At 40.0% G+C, this 18,270-nt stretch overlaps 1 protein-coding gene across 1 annotated transcript; it reads left to right on the top strand.

Annotated features, from left to right (window-relative positions):
* The first annotated feature begins 353 nt into the window (after window positions 1-353).
* Window positions 354-17,587, top strand: riok1 (RIO kinase 1 (yeast)). Its single transcript, XM_083781275.1, has 17 exons — window positions 354-536; window positions 1,831-2,020; window positions 3,216-3,294; window positions 5,172-5,241; window positions 5,688-5,730; window positions 5,814-5,906; window positions 6,125-6,237; window positions 6,441-6,521; window positions 6,662-6,748; window positions 6,934-7,071; window positions 8,269-8,372; window positions 9,269-9,375; window positions 13,353-13,418; window positions 14,607-14,726; window positions 14,852-14,905; window positions 15,979-16,101; window positions 17,169-17,587. The coding sequence occupies exons 1-17, from the start codon at window positions 451-453 to the stop codon at window positions 17,268-17,270; spliced, it is 1,656 nt and encodes a 551-aa protein (XP_083637401.1). The 5' UTR covers window positions 354-450; the 3' UTR covers window positions 17,271-17,587.
* The last annotated feature ends 683 nt before the right edge of the window (window positions 17,588-18,270 follow it).

The following is an 18,270-nucleotide window of genomic DNA, read 5'->3' as shown; positions in this document are numbered from 1 at the left end:
TTTCGATGTGTGGGTCTTCTGACCATTAATTCTGACACAGGTGTAAGTGTTTTAGCAAAGGAAATGAATAGGCCCAGGCCTACTTATTAATACAACTAACTAATAACTAATACTAAGCCTAAATGTAACATTGATACTGGGAAAGTTCGTTCGTTAAATGTTGGAAACTTAATTTTCCAATTCAAGGGAATTGTTTTGAATCATTGTGGAATTATAAACTATATTCATATTCTTGTCAGATTGTAGTTCCACGATTCACCCAACAGAGGGCAGCGCAGCTCCGCTTTTTGCTCTATTTTGAGCCTCAACAGCAACGCTCTCCGTAACAGGAGGCTGAACCTGGAAGTGTTTACAGCACAAGCGCAACACGTTGAGCTCAGCTGGTGTGTTGTGTTTTCACATTTATATTGGTTTATACCTTAATTTAGTTTAATTTGAGTCATACAGAACATGTACCGACATTTACCGGGTTGCGTCATGGTGTCCATGGCTGACATCATCCCAGGACAGTTTGATGATGCAGATGAATCAGACAGGTCAGTTGAAAAGAATACAATCAAATGTTTTTCTCTGTCTGTCTGTCTGTCTGTCTGTCTGTCTGTCTGTCTGTCTGTCTGTCTGTCTGTCTCTCTTGCACATTTGTTCACTAAGTGTAAAAAAAACCCAGGTATTTTTGATTTGTTGAACTTGTGGGTTTCAGGTCTAGGGGATGTTTTTTCATTTGAGAAATGTATTTTTGGTCCCAATAGTATTCTGCAGCAAGAAAGATTGTGCGTACAATGCTCAATCTGGAATGGCTAAACATGCAATTTTAAGGGGCCTGGGTCTACAGATCCAGTGCAAGTTTTAGCAGGGATGGTGGCTGCCAGACTGAGAGTTGAGCATGCTTACTACAAGTTAACAAATAATCTGGAAGGTTTTGTTCATAATTGGGCTGTTGGGGGGGTGTTATGCTTACTAATAGAGTGACTTAAGAGCTGTTTCAGCTAGACCTTGTACAGTAAGTCAATGAGGATTGATTGATTGATTGATTGAAATATTTATTAACAGTTTGTAGAATTTACAGTACATTTTAAGCACAAACTCAATACAAAGACTGTCAACTGTGAGTGGACGACCCAATTAAGCATTACACTTGTTTACAACAGGGTCCACATTGTTCAATTCATCAAAACATTTAAAGACATACAACCATTTAGAGACATACAAATAGACATTTCTATGTAGCTAAAGAACAGAACAGGAATTCATCATATGGGAAGCAAAAAAGGGAAAATATACAAGCACTGGGAAAATATACAATATACAGTGAGGGAAATGGGGTGGGGGGGTGGGGGGGATTCAGATTTTACAGAGGCCAGTTTCGAATTGCAGCCATCCGTAGGTGCCCTTTAGCATATTTTGAATGATCAATTTATAATCACTGGAGCAATTATTTTAGATTTATTGTTCACATTTGGAGTTACATCATGACAAGGTAACTACACAACCCAAACTTCTACCAAAGTGGCATAGACCGTCGTAGTCCCGCCCCCTTTCATGACGATGATTGGCCCAGGAAATAATTCCCCATAAATCTTTCTCATAGACATTTCAAAAAGTATTTATGTCCTTTTTAAAGGCGTGGACAAAGCCAACTCGGATCGTGACAAATTATGACAACAAATGGACAATTTTATTTTTCTTTTTTTTCTTTTCTTTTCTTTTTGGAATAGGGCTTACACGTTGTTTGTTAGTTATTTTGTAAAACGTTTGCGTATAAGTGAAGTGTTCTCATATAAACCACGTGTGTGTGTGTGTGTGTGTGTGTGTGTGTGTGTGTGTGTGTAGTTTGGGCGTGTGTGTCTTAGAGCATCAAGTAAATGGTGTCACACTGCAGCCTCCATCATCCAACCAGCCGGAGGAGGAGGAGGATGACTATGATGAAGATTATGATGATGATGATGAAGATGAGGACTGGGGTTGGAGTGAAACTCGATCCCACTCCATGAAACCCAACAGAGCGGGTCTGAACACACAGGTCTGATTCATTCATTCTTTCATTCATTACTACATTCATTAATTCTTCATTCATTTATTCGTCTGCTTTTTTTTTTTTTTTTTTTAAGATATTTTTTTGTGGCTTACGCCTTTATTGATTTTTTAAGGGATAGAAAGTAGGCTGACAGGAAACGGGAGAGAGATGGGGGGATGACATGCGGTAAAGGCCGTGTCGGGTCCGGGAGTCGAACCCGCGGCACACCGCGACTGGATCACCAGTCCGGTGCCCAGACCGTTACGCTACGGCCTGGGCCTATTCGTCTGCTTTTGCATGGTCATTAGCTTTTCATGGGTACATTGCAATGCATGAAGTCTGTTATTTTGTGGGTGATCATGTGGGGTGGGAGCAGCCAGTTTCAGGAGAGCTTTTGTTTTCTGTTTTTGTCCTCGTTTGTGTATGCATGGGTGTATTTATTGTATTGTTCTGTCTACTGTATTTGCTGTATTTTGTTGGACCCTCTCGAAAACGAGATGATACATCTCAAGGGGATATCCTTTTCGATAAAGGTTCATATTACTACATTAATTAGTCATACTACATTAATTAGTCATTTCTACATTCATTCATTACTACATTCATTCATCATTACTTCATTCATTCATGAAACTGGCTAATTTCACGCCTGCAAACCCACTCCTTCACACATTAAACCAGAGTGGTATTTCTTATTTGCAAACAGAGCTGATCTGAAGACGCACAGCTCGCATTCATTCATTCATTACTACATTTGTTTATTCATTCATTCATTCATTCATAAAACAGCTGCTGGTTATGACACAGGTCTGATTCATTCATTACTTTATTAAGCAGCATTTATTTACATTACCGTAATTCAGATACATCTGTTCATCAAAAGGAAAATGTTCAATGAAGCATTTCAATGTTGAACGTCGCTCAAATCATTTCTGATCCATCCAAGGAACAGTAACTAAATGTGTTATGATGTATTTGATTGATTGATTGATTAGTCAGTCAAAGCTCTAAACGGCACATGTACAGTAACACTTGGGCTAAAAGGTAACATAAAAAATCCCGGGGACTTGTTTCCCTTGTGGTCCTATGTATGTGACTGTGTGTAAATATGTATTTAATTTTTATGCTTGCATTTATCATTATGTCACTCTTGTTTAAAAAACAAAAGCCTCTAATAATGAATTAATTGTCTTTATTTCAGAAACCCTCCATCAATGCTGGGAGGTCATCAACTCCAAACGACAAAGCTCTTAGGAAATATGAACATAAGATCAACCTGGGTAAAACTCACCACAGTGTAACATAAGATCAACCTGGGTAAAACTCACCACAGTGTAACATAAAATCAACCTGGGTAAAACTCACCACAGTGTAACATAAGATCAACCTGGGTAAAACTCACCACAGTGTAACATAAGATCAACCTGGGTAAAACTCACCACAGTGTTGCAGATCGATGCAGTTAGTAGTGTAGGTGTAGCAAGCAACTCTGACAATAGTACAATAGTACAGTATTATTATTACAAGCCGTGCATATCCACGGACAGTTTTCAAATCAGCTTCATGGTGGCTACAACAGGCCATGATGCGTCTCACACACACACACACACACACACACACACACACACACACACACACACACACACACACACACACACACACACACACACACACACACACACACACACAAACATGTTTAAATTACTCCTAAACATTTTGCCAAACATCACACACACTCCTATCCTCCTGGTGGAGGATAGGAGAGTATGTCTGTTAGCAGGCATGTCGCGCGTAATTGTAGAACGCAGGGCATTCACTGTGAAGAGTGCGGGCGCAGGCACCACAAAACAGTTTGCAATCAAACAGCCAGTCAATATACAGCGCATGATAGAGTCGCCGACCACGGCAATGACAGACAGGCTGACCACAGTGTTGCAGATCGATGCAGTTAGTAGTGTAGCAAGCAACTCTGACAATAGTACAGTACTATTATTACAAGCCGTGCATATCCACGGACAGTTTTCAAATCAGCCTCATGGTGGCTACAACAGGCCATGTTGCGTCACACACACACACACACACACACACACACACACACACCCAAACAAACATGTTTAAATTACTCCTAAACATTTTGCCAAACATCACACACTCTCCTATCCTCCTGGTGGAGTATGTCTGTTGTATGTCTGTTAGGCAGGCATGTCGCACGTAATTGTAGAACGCAGGGCATTCACTGTGAAGAGTGCGGGCGCAGGCACCACAAATCAGTTTGCAATCAAACAGCCAGTCAATATACAGCGCATGATATCGCGCCGACCACGGCAACGACAGACAGGCTGACCACAGTGTTGCAGATCAAACTCGGTACAATACATATATATATATATATATATATATATATAATTATATATATATTATAATGTCAACCTGGGTAGACCTCCAATCAAATTAAATAATACTAAAATAAATGTTATTATAGTCCCTTTAATTAACATGTGCTAATCCACTAGTAATGTTATCGTCTCTGTTGGGCGGAAGCCTGATGTCCAAAACAGTTTTTCAATTCCAAAGCATCAAAAATAGCAGATCTGCAAGCTTGAAATGTGGTGTGAAAAAGCTCAAGAATGCTTTTGTGTGACATTGTAGTATCATCAAGTAGGTCTGCCCGACAGCAATGATAATGTTCCAGTCCGGTGTCCACTAATAATAGTCAGATGAAAACACATGGTTTATTATAGTGATGTAATGCTGCGTTCACACGGGCAGACGCAGACTAACACCTCCAGGAGAAGCTACATGCATTATTGCTTCTTTTCATCGTCATGTCGCTGGCTTCCATTGACAATGAATGGTAGACTATCTTTGCATCTGCCGCAGCATTAGACATTTCTCTCAACTTGTCCTTTAATAGACATACTGTACAGTAATGACTTGTCTCTAAATGGACATACTTTAATGTTAGACTTGTCTCTAAATATAATAGACATACTTTGCAGTAATGACTTATCTCTAAATAGACATAGTTTAATGTAAGACATGTCACTAAATGGACATAGTTTACAGTACTGTTAGACATGCCTCTTACAGTAGTAACATCTCGTTATAACTTATCCTTGCTGTGTTCTGACTGTTGTATGACTGTTTTGTGTTGTAGATAAACTGAACTATGCAGACTCGGTCATCAACAAAGTGAAAGCGATGCAGAGACAGAGAGAAGCTGACACGTACGTATTACGATTCTGTGCTTCACACGTACATACATCATAAGCTATGTGTTTGTGTCATGGTGGGTGTACAATGGGGAAGGTTCAGGGGGAGGGATTCAATATCAGATTAATAGAATGTGCTTTAAGGTACAAGTGCGTCAGCAGCATGCAGGAGTTTGTCATAACTAGATAATGTATTTCCTAGTAATGTTATTAAATATTATCTCTGTCGAGTGGAAAACTCAGGTCCAAAACTGTTACTTTTCAGGATTCAAATTCAAATGCAGCAGAACTACAAGATCGAAAGGTGCCGCTTCACGCCACATTTCGAGCTTGTGGATCTGCTTAATTTGATGTTTTTGTGTGACGCTGTAGTGGGATCACGTAGTAGTAGTAACGAAAAAAGCCTGACAGTGACAATATATTTCCTAGATTAATGATCATGTGTGGTTTCTTGTGTGCAGGTATCGAGTGAAAGACAAATCGGACCGAGCCACAGTGGAGCAGGTAGAGTACAACAAGAACAATAGGTTCAAAAATTAGAAAATAATAATATTCTCAAGCTATTTGTTGTGTTTGCTGTTTTATAGGTTCTAGATCCACGGACTCGTATGATTCTGTTCAAGATGTTGAATCGTGGAATCATTTCAGAGATCAACGGATGTATCAGCACTGGGAAGGAGGTGTGTGTGTGTGTGTGTGTGTGTGTGTGTGTGTGTGTGTGTGTGTGTGTGTGTGTGTGTGTGTGTGTGTGTGTGTGTGTGTGTGTGTGTGTGTGTGTGTGTGTGTGTGTGTGTGTGTGTGTGTGTGTGTGTGTGTGTGTGTGTGTGTGTGTGTGTGTGTGTGTGTGTGTGTGTGTGTGTGTTTTAATTAACTGTGTACCATGCTAATGTGTGTGCAGGCTAACGTGTACCATGCTAGTACTGCCACCGGAGAGAGCAGAGCCATCAAGATTTACAAGACATCCATTCTACAGTTTAAAGACAGGGACAAATATGTCAGTGGAGAATTCAGGTGTGTGTGTGTTTGTACCATTTTGTTAAAATGGTTACCATGTCTAATAATAACACTTTATTGAAAGATGTCATTTAAAAAGATTGTGTGTGTGTGTGTGTGTGTGTGTGTGTGTGTATGTGTGTGTGTGTGTGTGTGTGTGTGTGTGTGTGTGTGTGTGTGTGTGTGTGTGTGTGTGTGTGTGTGTGTGTGTGTGATTACAGGTTTCGTCATGGTTACTGTAAAGGTAACCCCAGGAAGATGGTGAGGACCTGGGCAGAGAAAGAAATGAGAAACCTTATCAGGTCTCACACGCACACACACACACACACACACACACACACACACACACACACACACACACACACACACACACACACACACACACATACATACAACATATGACATAAAACATATAAACATAATATTTGTATATCTTTCTCAGGCTGCAGACTGCAGGCATTCAGAGTCCAGAGCCTCTCATGTTGAGGAGTCACGTTCTACTGATGACCTTCATCGGCAAGGATGACATGTAAGACAACCAATCACATGTTAGAATGACAACCAATAGGGCACTAATGGACGACCTAAGACGTCATGTGGCCGATATAAATAGGGGTGCCCCTCACTTCACACAAGTGTGATTATTCTTCTTTTAAAATTAATTCTGTAGGAGTTATTGATCTTGATGTTGTTAGTTGTGTTGATGTCTTCCAGACCGGCTCCTCTGCTGAAGAACGCGGTTCTGTCCGAGTCGAAGTCCAGAGAACTTTACCTGCAGGTGATCCACTGCATGAGGAGGATGTACCAAGACGCACGCCTGGTCCACGCCGACCTCAGCGAGTTCAACATGTTGTATGTATAATGTTGTCTGTCTATAATTATATAATGGGATCTCGTAAGTTGAATATTGTCCTGTTATAAACATTCAGGATATTTATTTTTGAATTGGCAAATATTTATATATATGTCCAGACTTTACCTAAAACCCCCATGACAACGCTCCACACGTCCTAGACTTTTCTCCCTTCCCTAAAAACCCCTGGAGAATGCTCCACACATCCTATACTCTTATCCCTTCCCTAAAACACACTGTTAGAACTGCAGACTCACGCACAATTTCCAACTGTAGTCTGAAGAAGAAGTGCTTATAGACACCTCTCACACAAACTTTAAGTACCGTACCGACCGGGGTACAGTATTTATCTTACGGTAACTAATACAGTAATAGAGTAAAAATCTAAATTACCACCCAATGCCAGGCTTTACTTCCTTTTAAGTAGTCGCAGAATGTGAAGAATCTCCACTACGATCACACCCCAAACCGCAGCCGTGTGTGTGAAACCATCCATCTGTTCAATAGTTAAGAGTCCATTGAAAATGTAATGGTAGGCCCAGGCCGTGGCGTAACGGTCTGGGCACCGGACTGGTAATCCAGTCGCAGTGTGCCGCGGGTTCGACTCCCGAACCCGACACGGTCTTTACTGCATGTCATCCCCCATCTCTCTCCCGTTTCCTGTCAGCCTACTGTCTGTCCCTTAAAAAATCAATAAAAGGCGTAAGCCGCAAAAAAAAATCTTAAAAAAAAAAAAGAAAATGTAATGGTAGTCGCAGCGTTCTAGCAATTGCTCTAACATGTGAGTGGATGGGAGGCAAGTTTTTGCGACCACGTCACTTCTGGCATGTGAGAACGACCCTCCCACTGCCTGGGGATGGCAGTGTATGTTTATTGCGAACGCAGTGAGCCACTTACTATGACAGCAAGGGCTGAATGTCTGTGTGTGTGTGTGTGTGTCTGTGTGTCTGTCTGTCCCGCTGTTACACCACCCGCCCGCCACCAGAGGGCGCAGCTGTAGCACACACACACACACACACACAGGGCGCAGCTGTAGCACACACACACACACACACACACACACACAACCACACACACACGAGCTGCGTTCGCTTCCCGCGTTTGCGCGTCTTACTTGTTTATTACCCAGCCATTTAACGGTACTCGGGTTGATGGCTGATGCACAGCTTAACACAGCTGATGTCATGCTGTTGTAGGTACCATGAAGGAGATGCCTTCATCATTGATGTCAGCCAGTCAGTGGAACATGACCATCCTCACGCTCTGGAGTTCCTACGGAAAGACTGCAACAATGTCAACGGTAACAACTACTAGTTTATAACCTGTTTTATTGGGGGGTTAAAAGAATTACAGCTCTATATTGTAATTGTAAGCATAGAGTGTTTGCTCAATAACAGAGGCCTCCCTGTCTCTCCAGCTCTTTAACACATTTGTAGGTGGTTTTAGTGTTCCAGTTCCAATTTTGTCTGCTCATTTCTTAGTGCCATCACTTCCAATTTCACTTGTTTCATCTGTATTATGTGCAAATTCTCTCTCCTGATTGGATAAAATAGGTATCCTGACCTCAAAGTCAGCTATAATATCAGTATGGTGGTCCCGATCGGATCGGGTGATTTGGGCGCCGATCACGTCATTTTCAAATGATCGTAATCGGATCGCGAGCCAAAAAACATGATCGGGACATCCCTAGTATCAATATTATATCCATATCATGATATTGGACTGGAAATTATCTGTGATTTGGGATATTGTACTATTGTGATATGGCATAAATGTGTTCTATAAAATTTTAATATTGGATCAGGAAAAATCGGTATCGGCAGATGCTCGAGCAAAAAAACGTGATCAGGACATCCCTACACATCAGTATATAGAGCACTTATTTTAACAAAGAAGTGTCACGTAAACTAGTTTATAACCTGCTAATCTAGTTTATAACCTATTTAACACTACAGAAACTGTAACAACTACTAGTTTATAAGCTGTTAAATTAACCTACTAAACACCAAAGTTGAACCCTGCAGACTGCAGCAACGCTTACAATAGTAACAATGGAAAGATTAACAAGCCATAGTTTGTATGACTTTATTTGTTAATTAACTTTCAGATTTATTTTTGAAGAACGGTGTGTGTCCCAGTTTTAATGAAGTCTAATTCATTCATTTTTCATGATTTATTTATGATTTATTTAAACAGATTTCTTCTTAAAGAACGGAGTGCCCGCCATGACGGTCAGAGAGCTGTTTGAGTTCATCACTGACCCGTCCATCAACTCTGACAATATCAACCAGTACCTGGACAAGGTAACTGACCCCTGACCTTTCACTCCTGATTTCTCATCCATGCACGAGACTGCAGCTGCTGTGTGTAATTCCAAACATGCACTGAACCAGCCACTTTGATTAGGCACACCTGTCCAAATGCATATTAATAATGGACATTTCAACCAATCGTATGGCAGTAGTAACTCAATGCTTCAGGCGTGTAATCATGGTCAAGATGATCTGTTGCTGTTCAAACTGAGCATCAGAATGAGGAAGAAAGGTGATTTCAGTGACTTTGAACGTGGCATGGTTGTTGGAGCCAAATTAATCAACAACCTATTCTACAGGTATTCAGACCCCACCTTTAGCCCATAGCACTTCAATGTACAGTTTATTTGTAGAGAGAAGACTTCCGCACACCCGGCAGGCAATTTGGAGCAGGTGCGATGATGACAGAGAGTATACAATGTGAAGGAATGGACATCCGCACACTGCCACTTGCTAGTTCAGAGTAATTTTATTGAGCAACGTTTCGGTCTTGCGACCTTCCTCAGGCTTAATTCAAGAATAGGCTGACATTGTCACTAAACATTTCAGGAAGTATAAACAACCAATCAAAATAAATGTAATTTATCCAAACAGATAACAGCTGTGAAGAACCTTGTCACGTGACTTGAAGGTGCAGTGTTTCTGTGAACATTCCTCATATATATCATTGAAAATAACAGTTTACAATAATACAGGGGAAAAAGAATTATACATAAATGTCATGCCATACAACATACAAGGAAGACATACAGTAAAATAAGCAAATAAATGTCAAATGTAAGATCTTACTCTGTCCGAAAGAGTGGAAAAGAATAAGAAAAAGAATAAAAACATTGCACCTAAAGTGCCTATAGTACCGGCTGGACAAGAAGTTCAGATCAACATTTTCTATAGCATAACATTCAATAGTAGTTCATCATTAAGCCCTTTGGGGTGTAAGGTTTGTAGAGTGTGGATCCAGTAGGCCTCACGTTGTTTTAAAAGGGCATTGTGGTTACCACCTCTTCTTGGAAGTTTGACTTGTTCTATACCAATAAAGCGGAAAGTAGAGATGTCATGTTTAAGGTCATTGAAATGCACTGCAACAGGGTATTCACGGTCGTTTCTTCTGATCGAACTCTTATGTTCACTCATTCTCTGTTTTAACTGTCTAGTAGTTTTGCCTATGTATGCTAAACCACAGGGACATTTGATCATATACACCACATGGGTTGACACACAAGTAATAATGTTATTGATCTTGAACTTCTTGCCAGTATGAGGATGGTTAAAAAAGGAGGTCTTATGTGTATTTCCACACTGGGCACAATTACCACAAGGATAGTTTCCTTGTGGGAGTGGACTTAACAGGGTCTGTCTGAGTGAGACCTGGGGAGATTGAAAGTCAGAGTGTACAAGCTGGTCTTTTAGATTCTTACCCCGTTTAAAGGAGAATAGGGGTGGGTATTTGAATAGTGTAGCCAATTCAGGGTCAGAAGTTAAAATATGCCAATTTTGTTTAAAAATAGCTTTTATTCTATGTGAATAAGGAGAATATGTGGTTACACATGTGACCGAAAATGTCTTCTCTTTTTTCTGAGTCGTTTTCAAAAGCTCAGAACGAGGTTTATTTAAAGCTAATGTGTACGCTTTGTCAATACATTCAAGTGAATGACCTCTTTCGACAAACTTGGCTTTCATCTCAGATGATTTATCAATAAAATCCTCATTAGAGGAACAAACTCTTCTCAGTCTGTAAAACTGACTAATGGGTAAAGACTTAATGAGAGCGGGGGGTGGTTACTGGTGGCCAATAATAAAGTATTACGATCTGTTTCTTTCTGATAGAGGGCTGTAGACAGGTTACCTTCATTCACTACTATCCACATATCTAGGAAGTGTACTCTTGATTGGCTACATTCCATAGTGAATTTGAGATTAGAGTATCAAGGTATTTATGCTCCATTTGAGCCACGGACCACCATTTGATGATATTTAGCCTCTCAGACCCAAAACCTTAGGGGTTGCCCCTAGGATTAGGCCTGTCACAATTGTTTAATGTAATCAAAAAAAAAAAAAATCATTATCTTTTATCTTTTAGCATTTCCATGTTGAAAAATGTTCATATATCTTTTGCTCATGGACAACTACAATTACAGATGATCTGCTGGTAGCAAACAGTACTGCAACATGATGCTCTGCCCCTTCCTACAGTAACAAGCTTGATACAAGAAATTCTCTCTCCTGATTGAATGAAATTGGTATCCCACTTGAACATGTATTTTTTTCTATATACAGGTTTAATGTTTGTCTTGTCTAGACCAGGGGTTCTCAACCTGTGGGTCGCGACCCCTCGGGGGGTCGCCAAATTATTTTGGGGGGTTCCCCAAATTATTATCATTTTTCTTTCTTTTTTTTTGCAACTTACTTACATAGTACACAGAGTACATGCATAAACTTTCCTTAATGATTATATCTGGTTTCAGTATTCATTTATGATATATTTTCTCTTTTTTTTTTTTTTTTTTTTTTTTTCATGTTTTCTTTTTTTTAAAGTAAATTTTATTCAAAGAGTTGGATCATGTTCAGTTTACACATAAAAAGAATACGACTCTTCGTTTTTTTACATTTTCTCCCACAACTCCCCTCCCAGTCCTCCCCACCCACCCACCATCTTACCCCACGAGGCCAGACATACAAACAACATACAAACACAGGTATAATAAAATAAAATAAAACAATAATTTGAGTATAAAGCAATACACACAACATACAGTATATACAGGTATAAAACCAATGGGTGATAGAAAAGATACCAAGAGACAAAGAAAGGGATCACATGGTTTTGGTTAATAACAACTACAATGGGGGGTAAAATTAACGATAATATAAACAGGTGAATAAAAATGAAACAAAGTAATTTAAATACAAATTAATTATATATATATATATATATATACAAAATAAATAAATAAATTAAAATAAAATAAAATAAAATAAAAGCGCTTAATTGACTCATTTTCTCGACTCTCATGCGTAATGATTTCCGACATATTATGTTATACATATTGCACCAGGTAGAGATCCGCACACCAACACCATGTGTCTTCAGTCAGGTGAAAGTGATTCTAAATTGCTTACATACGATATTAAAGGTTGCCAATGGCTGTAAAATTTGTCAGAGGACCCTCGAATTGTGAATTTGATCTTTTCAAGTTGCAAAAAGGACATAACATCGATCAACCATGATTTAGCCGAGGGAGGGGACTTAGCCTTCCACTGTAAAAGTATCCTCCTGCGGGCGATTAATGAGGCGAAGGCAATAACATTAAGTTGCTTTCTGGGTAAAACTACATCCTCCTCCGGGATTCCAAAAATTGCAATTTGGGGGCAAGGCAAAATGGTTGTCTCCAGCACTTCAGAAATTATGTCAAAGAAAGATTTCCAGAATGGGATCAATTTGGGGCAAGACCAGAACATGTGGGACAGATTCCCTGGGGATTGTGAGCATCTATCGCAACTATCCGTCATGCCCGGATATATTTTAGATTATATTTTCTCTTTTATTAAGATTATTTTTGCACCAGTCTGTATTGGGGTGGGGAGGAGGGGCGGGGCAAGGGTGGCGAGACGTTGAGAATCCCTGGTCTAGACAAACATTAAAAACGCCATTGCCAGGCTCATCTAACGGTCTGGTGGTGATGATGACTCATCACCTATGGAAAATGTTGACGGACAGATATCCATCCATCCACCATCCATCCATGTATCCATCCACAGAACATGTTAGGTGGAGTTATCTCTCCATCTATGCTAAATAAAAGATATCTGATCAGAATCTTAGTAATCTATTAAATAGCTATTCTTTCTGAGTTGAGTTGTACTGGATTGTGTTGATGTGTGTTTTGCGTTTCATTGTGCTCAACAGGGTTGTGTTGAAATGGGTTGAATTGTGGTTGTATTTACTCATTGGGTTAAATTGTTTGCAGGCGATGTCCATCGCTGTCGACAGAACCTCAGAGGAACGGACCAATCAGGACAGAGTAGATGAGGAGGTGAGGGATAAATACTTTACAACAAATGTTATTACTTGCGCAAGCAGAGCATGCTAACCCCTCCGCGCTAACCCCTATACTGCATAAGCATAACCCCTCCCTTCCACTCTATGGCCAGATGCAGGATGGGGTGAGCGTCTTCAGCCGAATATGCACATTGAAGGATACCAACTGCCATGAGACTGTATAATGCATAACTTTTAAATATAATGCTTTAGGACTCTCTCCCTCAATGCATGGTCCATGGTCTTGTGTGATTATGTCCATATTTGTCTGTTGTGTTTCTGTTTGGCTGGTATATTTTATTGTCTTCACCAGGCCGAAGGCATGGCGAGAGAGTATGTTTTGTGTCCATCTGTCCGTCCGTGTACAGCTAATCTCCGGCACCGTTAACCCGGCCGATGCCAAACTTTGCACACACACTCCCTAGATGCCAACGATGAACCTCTGCCTCAAATTTTCCAGAACGGCCTGTTATAGCTCCACCAGGAGGCCGACTTTTGTAAAACATGTTTTTATATTACTCCTCCATAATTTGTCCAAAAATCCCGCAAATCGTTACACAGTATCTCTATAGTCATGTGCTCAAGACAGATCTGTCCAATATTTCATATTCCATCCCGTTTTGAACAAAAAGCCTCAAATCATGAATAATGCAGCGTGCAATTTACGTGAAATCTTTCACAGACGTTTCTACTAGGCTGAGGAATACCCACCCTTTTCACATTGGCCTGTTATAGCACCACCAACAGGTGCATTTTTGCAATACACATTTTTGGAACAAAATGCCTCAAATCATCCAATTGCCATCCAAGGCGTAAGAAGAAATGACACCCTTTTCACATTGGCTTATAATAGCGCCACCAGGGCAGTTCAGGTTGTGGCCTCCTGGTGGCGCTATTATAAGCCAATGAGACCTGTGCCTCGAGGGGCACTTTTTCTAGTTTTTTCATCAGATTATTCTGCTGTAACACCTCAATATCCCTTTGGGGATAATAAAGCATCTCATCTCTCGTCTCATCTCAAACTTTGCAATCATTATTACTCTGTCTGTCTGTGTCTCCTACACTGTCTCCCTCTCAGCTGTCCTAACTGTCTGTCTCTCTAATAAGTGTTGTTTGCAGGTGTTTAAGAAGGCCTATACTACATTCACTGTGTTTTCTACATTCACTGTGTTTTCATGTGCAGGTGTTTAAGAAGGCTTACATTCCCAGGACGCTGACGGAGGTCAGCCACTTTGAGAGAGACGTTGAGCTGATGAACCAGAGAACTGAAGAGGAGGCGTCGATCAACGTCCAGAATGATAATGTAAACACAGCGCGATATATTTAATAATATTTATATGTTAACTATGTCAATTATGTTTAATGATATGTTTAGTTACGTTTAGTGATATGTTAATATGTTTAATGATGACTTGGTGTTTTGTGTAGATTCTGTACCAGACAGTGACGGGAATGAAGAAGGATCTTTCAGGTGTACAGACGGTAAAACAATATATTAATGCTATTACTACTACTAGTACAATTATAATTACTAACACTGTTTTAGTACCACTAGAGGTCTTCACAGTTCATCCAAACCAAAAAGAACCGACAATAGCCTGGGTTGTATGACAATAGACCTGTATAGTTTCTGTGTTTTATTTTGGTCAATCAGCTCTGGGTTTGTTTAGAGCAGGGGTTCACAAACCCTTTAGTCTCTCCGCGACCCAAATTAGTGAAAGTAGCAGATCTACAAGCTCACAACGCTTTGTTGTAATATCGTAATAATCTAAAAAGAAACAAAAAGGTGTATTTACTCATTCATGACCCACAAGAATCGGTCTGTGACCCACTGACCTACACTAACATGATATGTAGTGTTAGTGTCTCTTACTGTAGGCTGCCTGTGTAGCTGCTTGATGCCATTATGGAGTGCATGTACTGCACTCCATAATACGTTCACACAAGCAGATGCAAAAGATGCAAAGATACACAGAAGATTTGTCGCTTTGTATCTGTGTTGCTCACACGGTCATTGGTGTCATCAAGCGTGTTGGAGGATGCCGATTTCCAGAAGTGTCACTGAAATAATCACAGTAAAGCACAACCTCGAGTGTAATATTGCGATTACACAACAGTTACCCTTAAAAAAAACCATGTCAACTCAATTTCATTGTAACTAAGACATCCGATAGAAAACCATAATTTTGAATGCCAGATTTAGCCACTACGGCCACAAATATCCCATGCAAACTGCTAGCCTCTCAGCCGACTCTGCTCAGTCTTGAGCAGAGTTGTAGAACAAATCAATTTGATTGGTTCGTGCTTACAAACCTTTTGCATCTGGAAGTTGAACACATTCTATTGCAATTATTAGGTTTGCCAGGCCCATATGATACATGACAGTCGAAGTCTGTTCTGTAATATCTCAGAATTAATTTCACAGGTCCAATTAGGGTTCGGGTCTATCGTTCGGAAACGAGAAAGAAATGTGGGTCCTGGTCTGTCATTTTGGGGCCGTGAAGAGCTCCAGTTACTACTACTACTACTAAACAGAGTGACATTTGACCTTTTAGGTTCCTGCCCTCCTGGAGCAGAGTGGAGGCGAGGATGACGATGGTGACAGTTCAACTGATGAGGAGGATGAAGAGCAGAGACACGTCAAAGGGGAAGAAGGAGAGAGCCTATTGGACAGAAAGGTTGGCTTTGATCTTCACTTTATCACTTTGGTATATCATATTCATATATCGTTACTGTCAGGCAGAAACCCCTCCATATTTCATCTTTTCATAAATGTAAGGTCCTAATCATTGTACAAGAGCGGCGCACAAAAGGAGTTGCTATTTTCACTATCTTAAAATGTTTTTTAAGTAAGAAAAAAGAGTTTTGGACATGCAAGGTTTCCACCAGACAGCATCGATATTGAACCATGTTAATGTTGATTGTGAATATATTGAAACACGTTAGTATTCACGTTAGTGTATTTTTTTTTTTTTTTTTAAGATATTTTTTGCGGCTTACGCCTTTATTGATTTTTTAAGGGATAGAAAGTAGGCTGACAGGAAACGGGAGAGAGATGGGGGGATGACATGCGGTAAAGGCCGTGTCGGGTCCGGGAGTCGAACCCGCGGCACACCGCGACTGGATCACCAGTCCGGTGCCCAGACCGTTACGCTACGGCCTGGGCCCACGTTAGTGTATTGAACCATCTTAACACCTATGATGCTAAAAACTTGTATACACGTCCTCTCAATTAAAATGTGGCGTGCCTCGGACGTGTATACACGTCTTTTGGTCCTTTTCAATGATATAAAACGGGATCGCTGTAATCCATTTTTTGACAGCTCATGTTGATAGGCAATGCCTTTCACAGAGCTCCTAGACATGTTTTGTGCATGCGCGCAGCCGTTCATTTCCTTATTTACAGGCCGACAAATGTTGCTCTTATCCCTAAATCTACGGCTCTCTCCATGGTTTTGATCAGAATGCTGATGTTCTGTCCTAATTTGTGACTTAACCAAGCATCTCGTTTGGAATATTAACGCTTCTAAAGAGAGATCAGACTTGACAGCGTGAGGTAGTAATTGAACATTTCACCTTCCGGTTTTGGAGGGAAATGGAAGGCAGGGCTTTTCAGAGTAAAATCTGCCCATCTGCCTGGCACCTTTATTCTGAAGATCTCTGGCAAGTGTTAATACAAAATAAAAACATCTAAATATAATCAGCATTTTAATGTATTGAATCTCTGTTTGATTGTCTCTTTTAGGAAAGAAAGAAGATTTCAAAAGAAACCCAGAGGGAAAAGAGAAAGAGCAAAATTCCCAAACACGTCAAGAAAAGAAAAGAGAAAGTGAAGAAAGTAAAGTGATGTGGTTTGATAATGATATGAACACAACATATTTAATCATTTTGAACCCTGCCATCCATATACATTATGGAGGAAACATTCGCCATCAAACCAAAACAGCTTGTAGATTGGCTGTCTCTGGAGAAGGTATAAGTTGTTTAACATTATTACAACAGAGGGTGATGTGTTTTAACAGGAATCAGTTTGGCAAGCGTCACTGAAGTGACGCTTGCCATGGTATGATGATGGCATGGTAAACTCTCCATGCAGCATTGTCATTATAGAACAGTTGCAATAATATACATATAAAAACTAAATAAACATATTGTTGCTGTCCGTCAGAAGCCTCATATGTCCATATTTGTTGTAAACTAACTACTTTGTCATACTGCAGTGTCACACAAAATTAGCAAATATAGATGCTCTATGTATGAGCTCGCTTGTAGAGCTGCTATTTTAAAATAATTTAATGGAAAGTGAAAGGTGTTGTGTGTGTGTGTGTGTGTGTGTGTGTGTGTGTGTGTGTGTGTGTGTGTGGTGGGTGGGTGGGTGGGTGGGTGGGTGTGTGTGTGTGGAGGGGGGTATAAATACTGAAGGAATGGAAAGTATTATTAAGAGTTTGTGGCTAAATTACTACATTGGATCCATTGAAATGCAGGTAATTTTTTTCTTCGTTCCTGAAATATAGGATAGAAATAAATATTCAAAATATATTCATACTGTTGGGAAATTGTTTGTGAGTGTTATCTGTTTCCCTGATAATAATAATAATACAACTTTATTTGTATAGCACCTTTCATGACATGAATTGCAGCTCAAAGTGCTTTACAGAACAATGGAGAAAGAAAGAAAAGGCACAAAACATCAAAAAACAATAGCAGTAATGCAATACAGTGAGGACATGAATAAAAACAATAGCAGTAATGCAATACAGTGAGGACATGAATAAAAACAATAGCAGTAATGCAATACAGTGAGGACATGAATAACAAAAAAGAATAAAGATCAATTAAAAGCAATG

Source organism: Protomyctophum parallelum, assembly GCF_964188405.1.
Source record: "Protomyctophum parallelum genome assembly, chromosome: 14".
Lineage (NCBI taxonomy): Eukaryota > Metazoa > Chordata > Actinopteri > Myctophiformes > Myctophidae > Protomyctophum > Protomyctophum parallelum.
The sequence above is the reverse complement of the archived record's forward strand: the minus strand, read 5'-3'. Positions and strand labels throughout refer to the sequence as shown.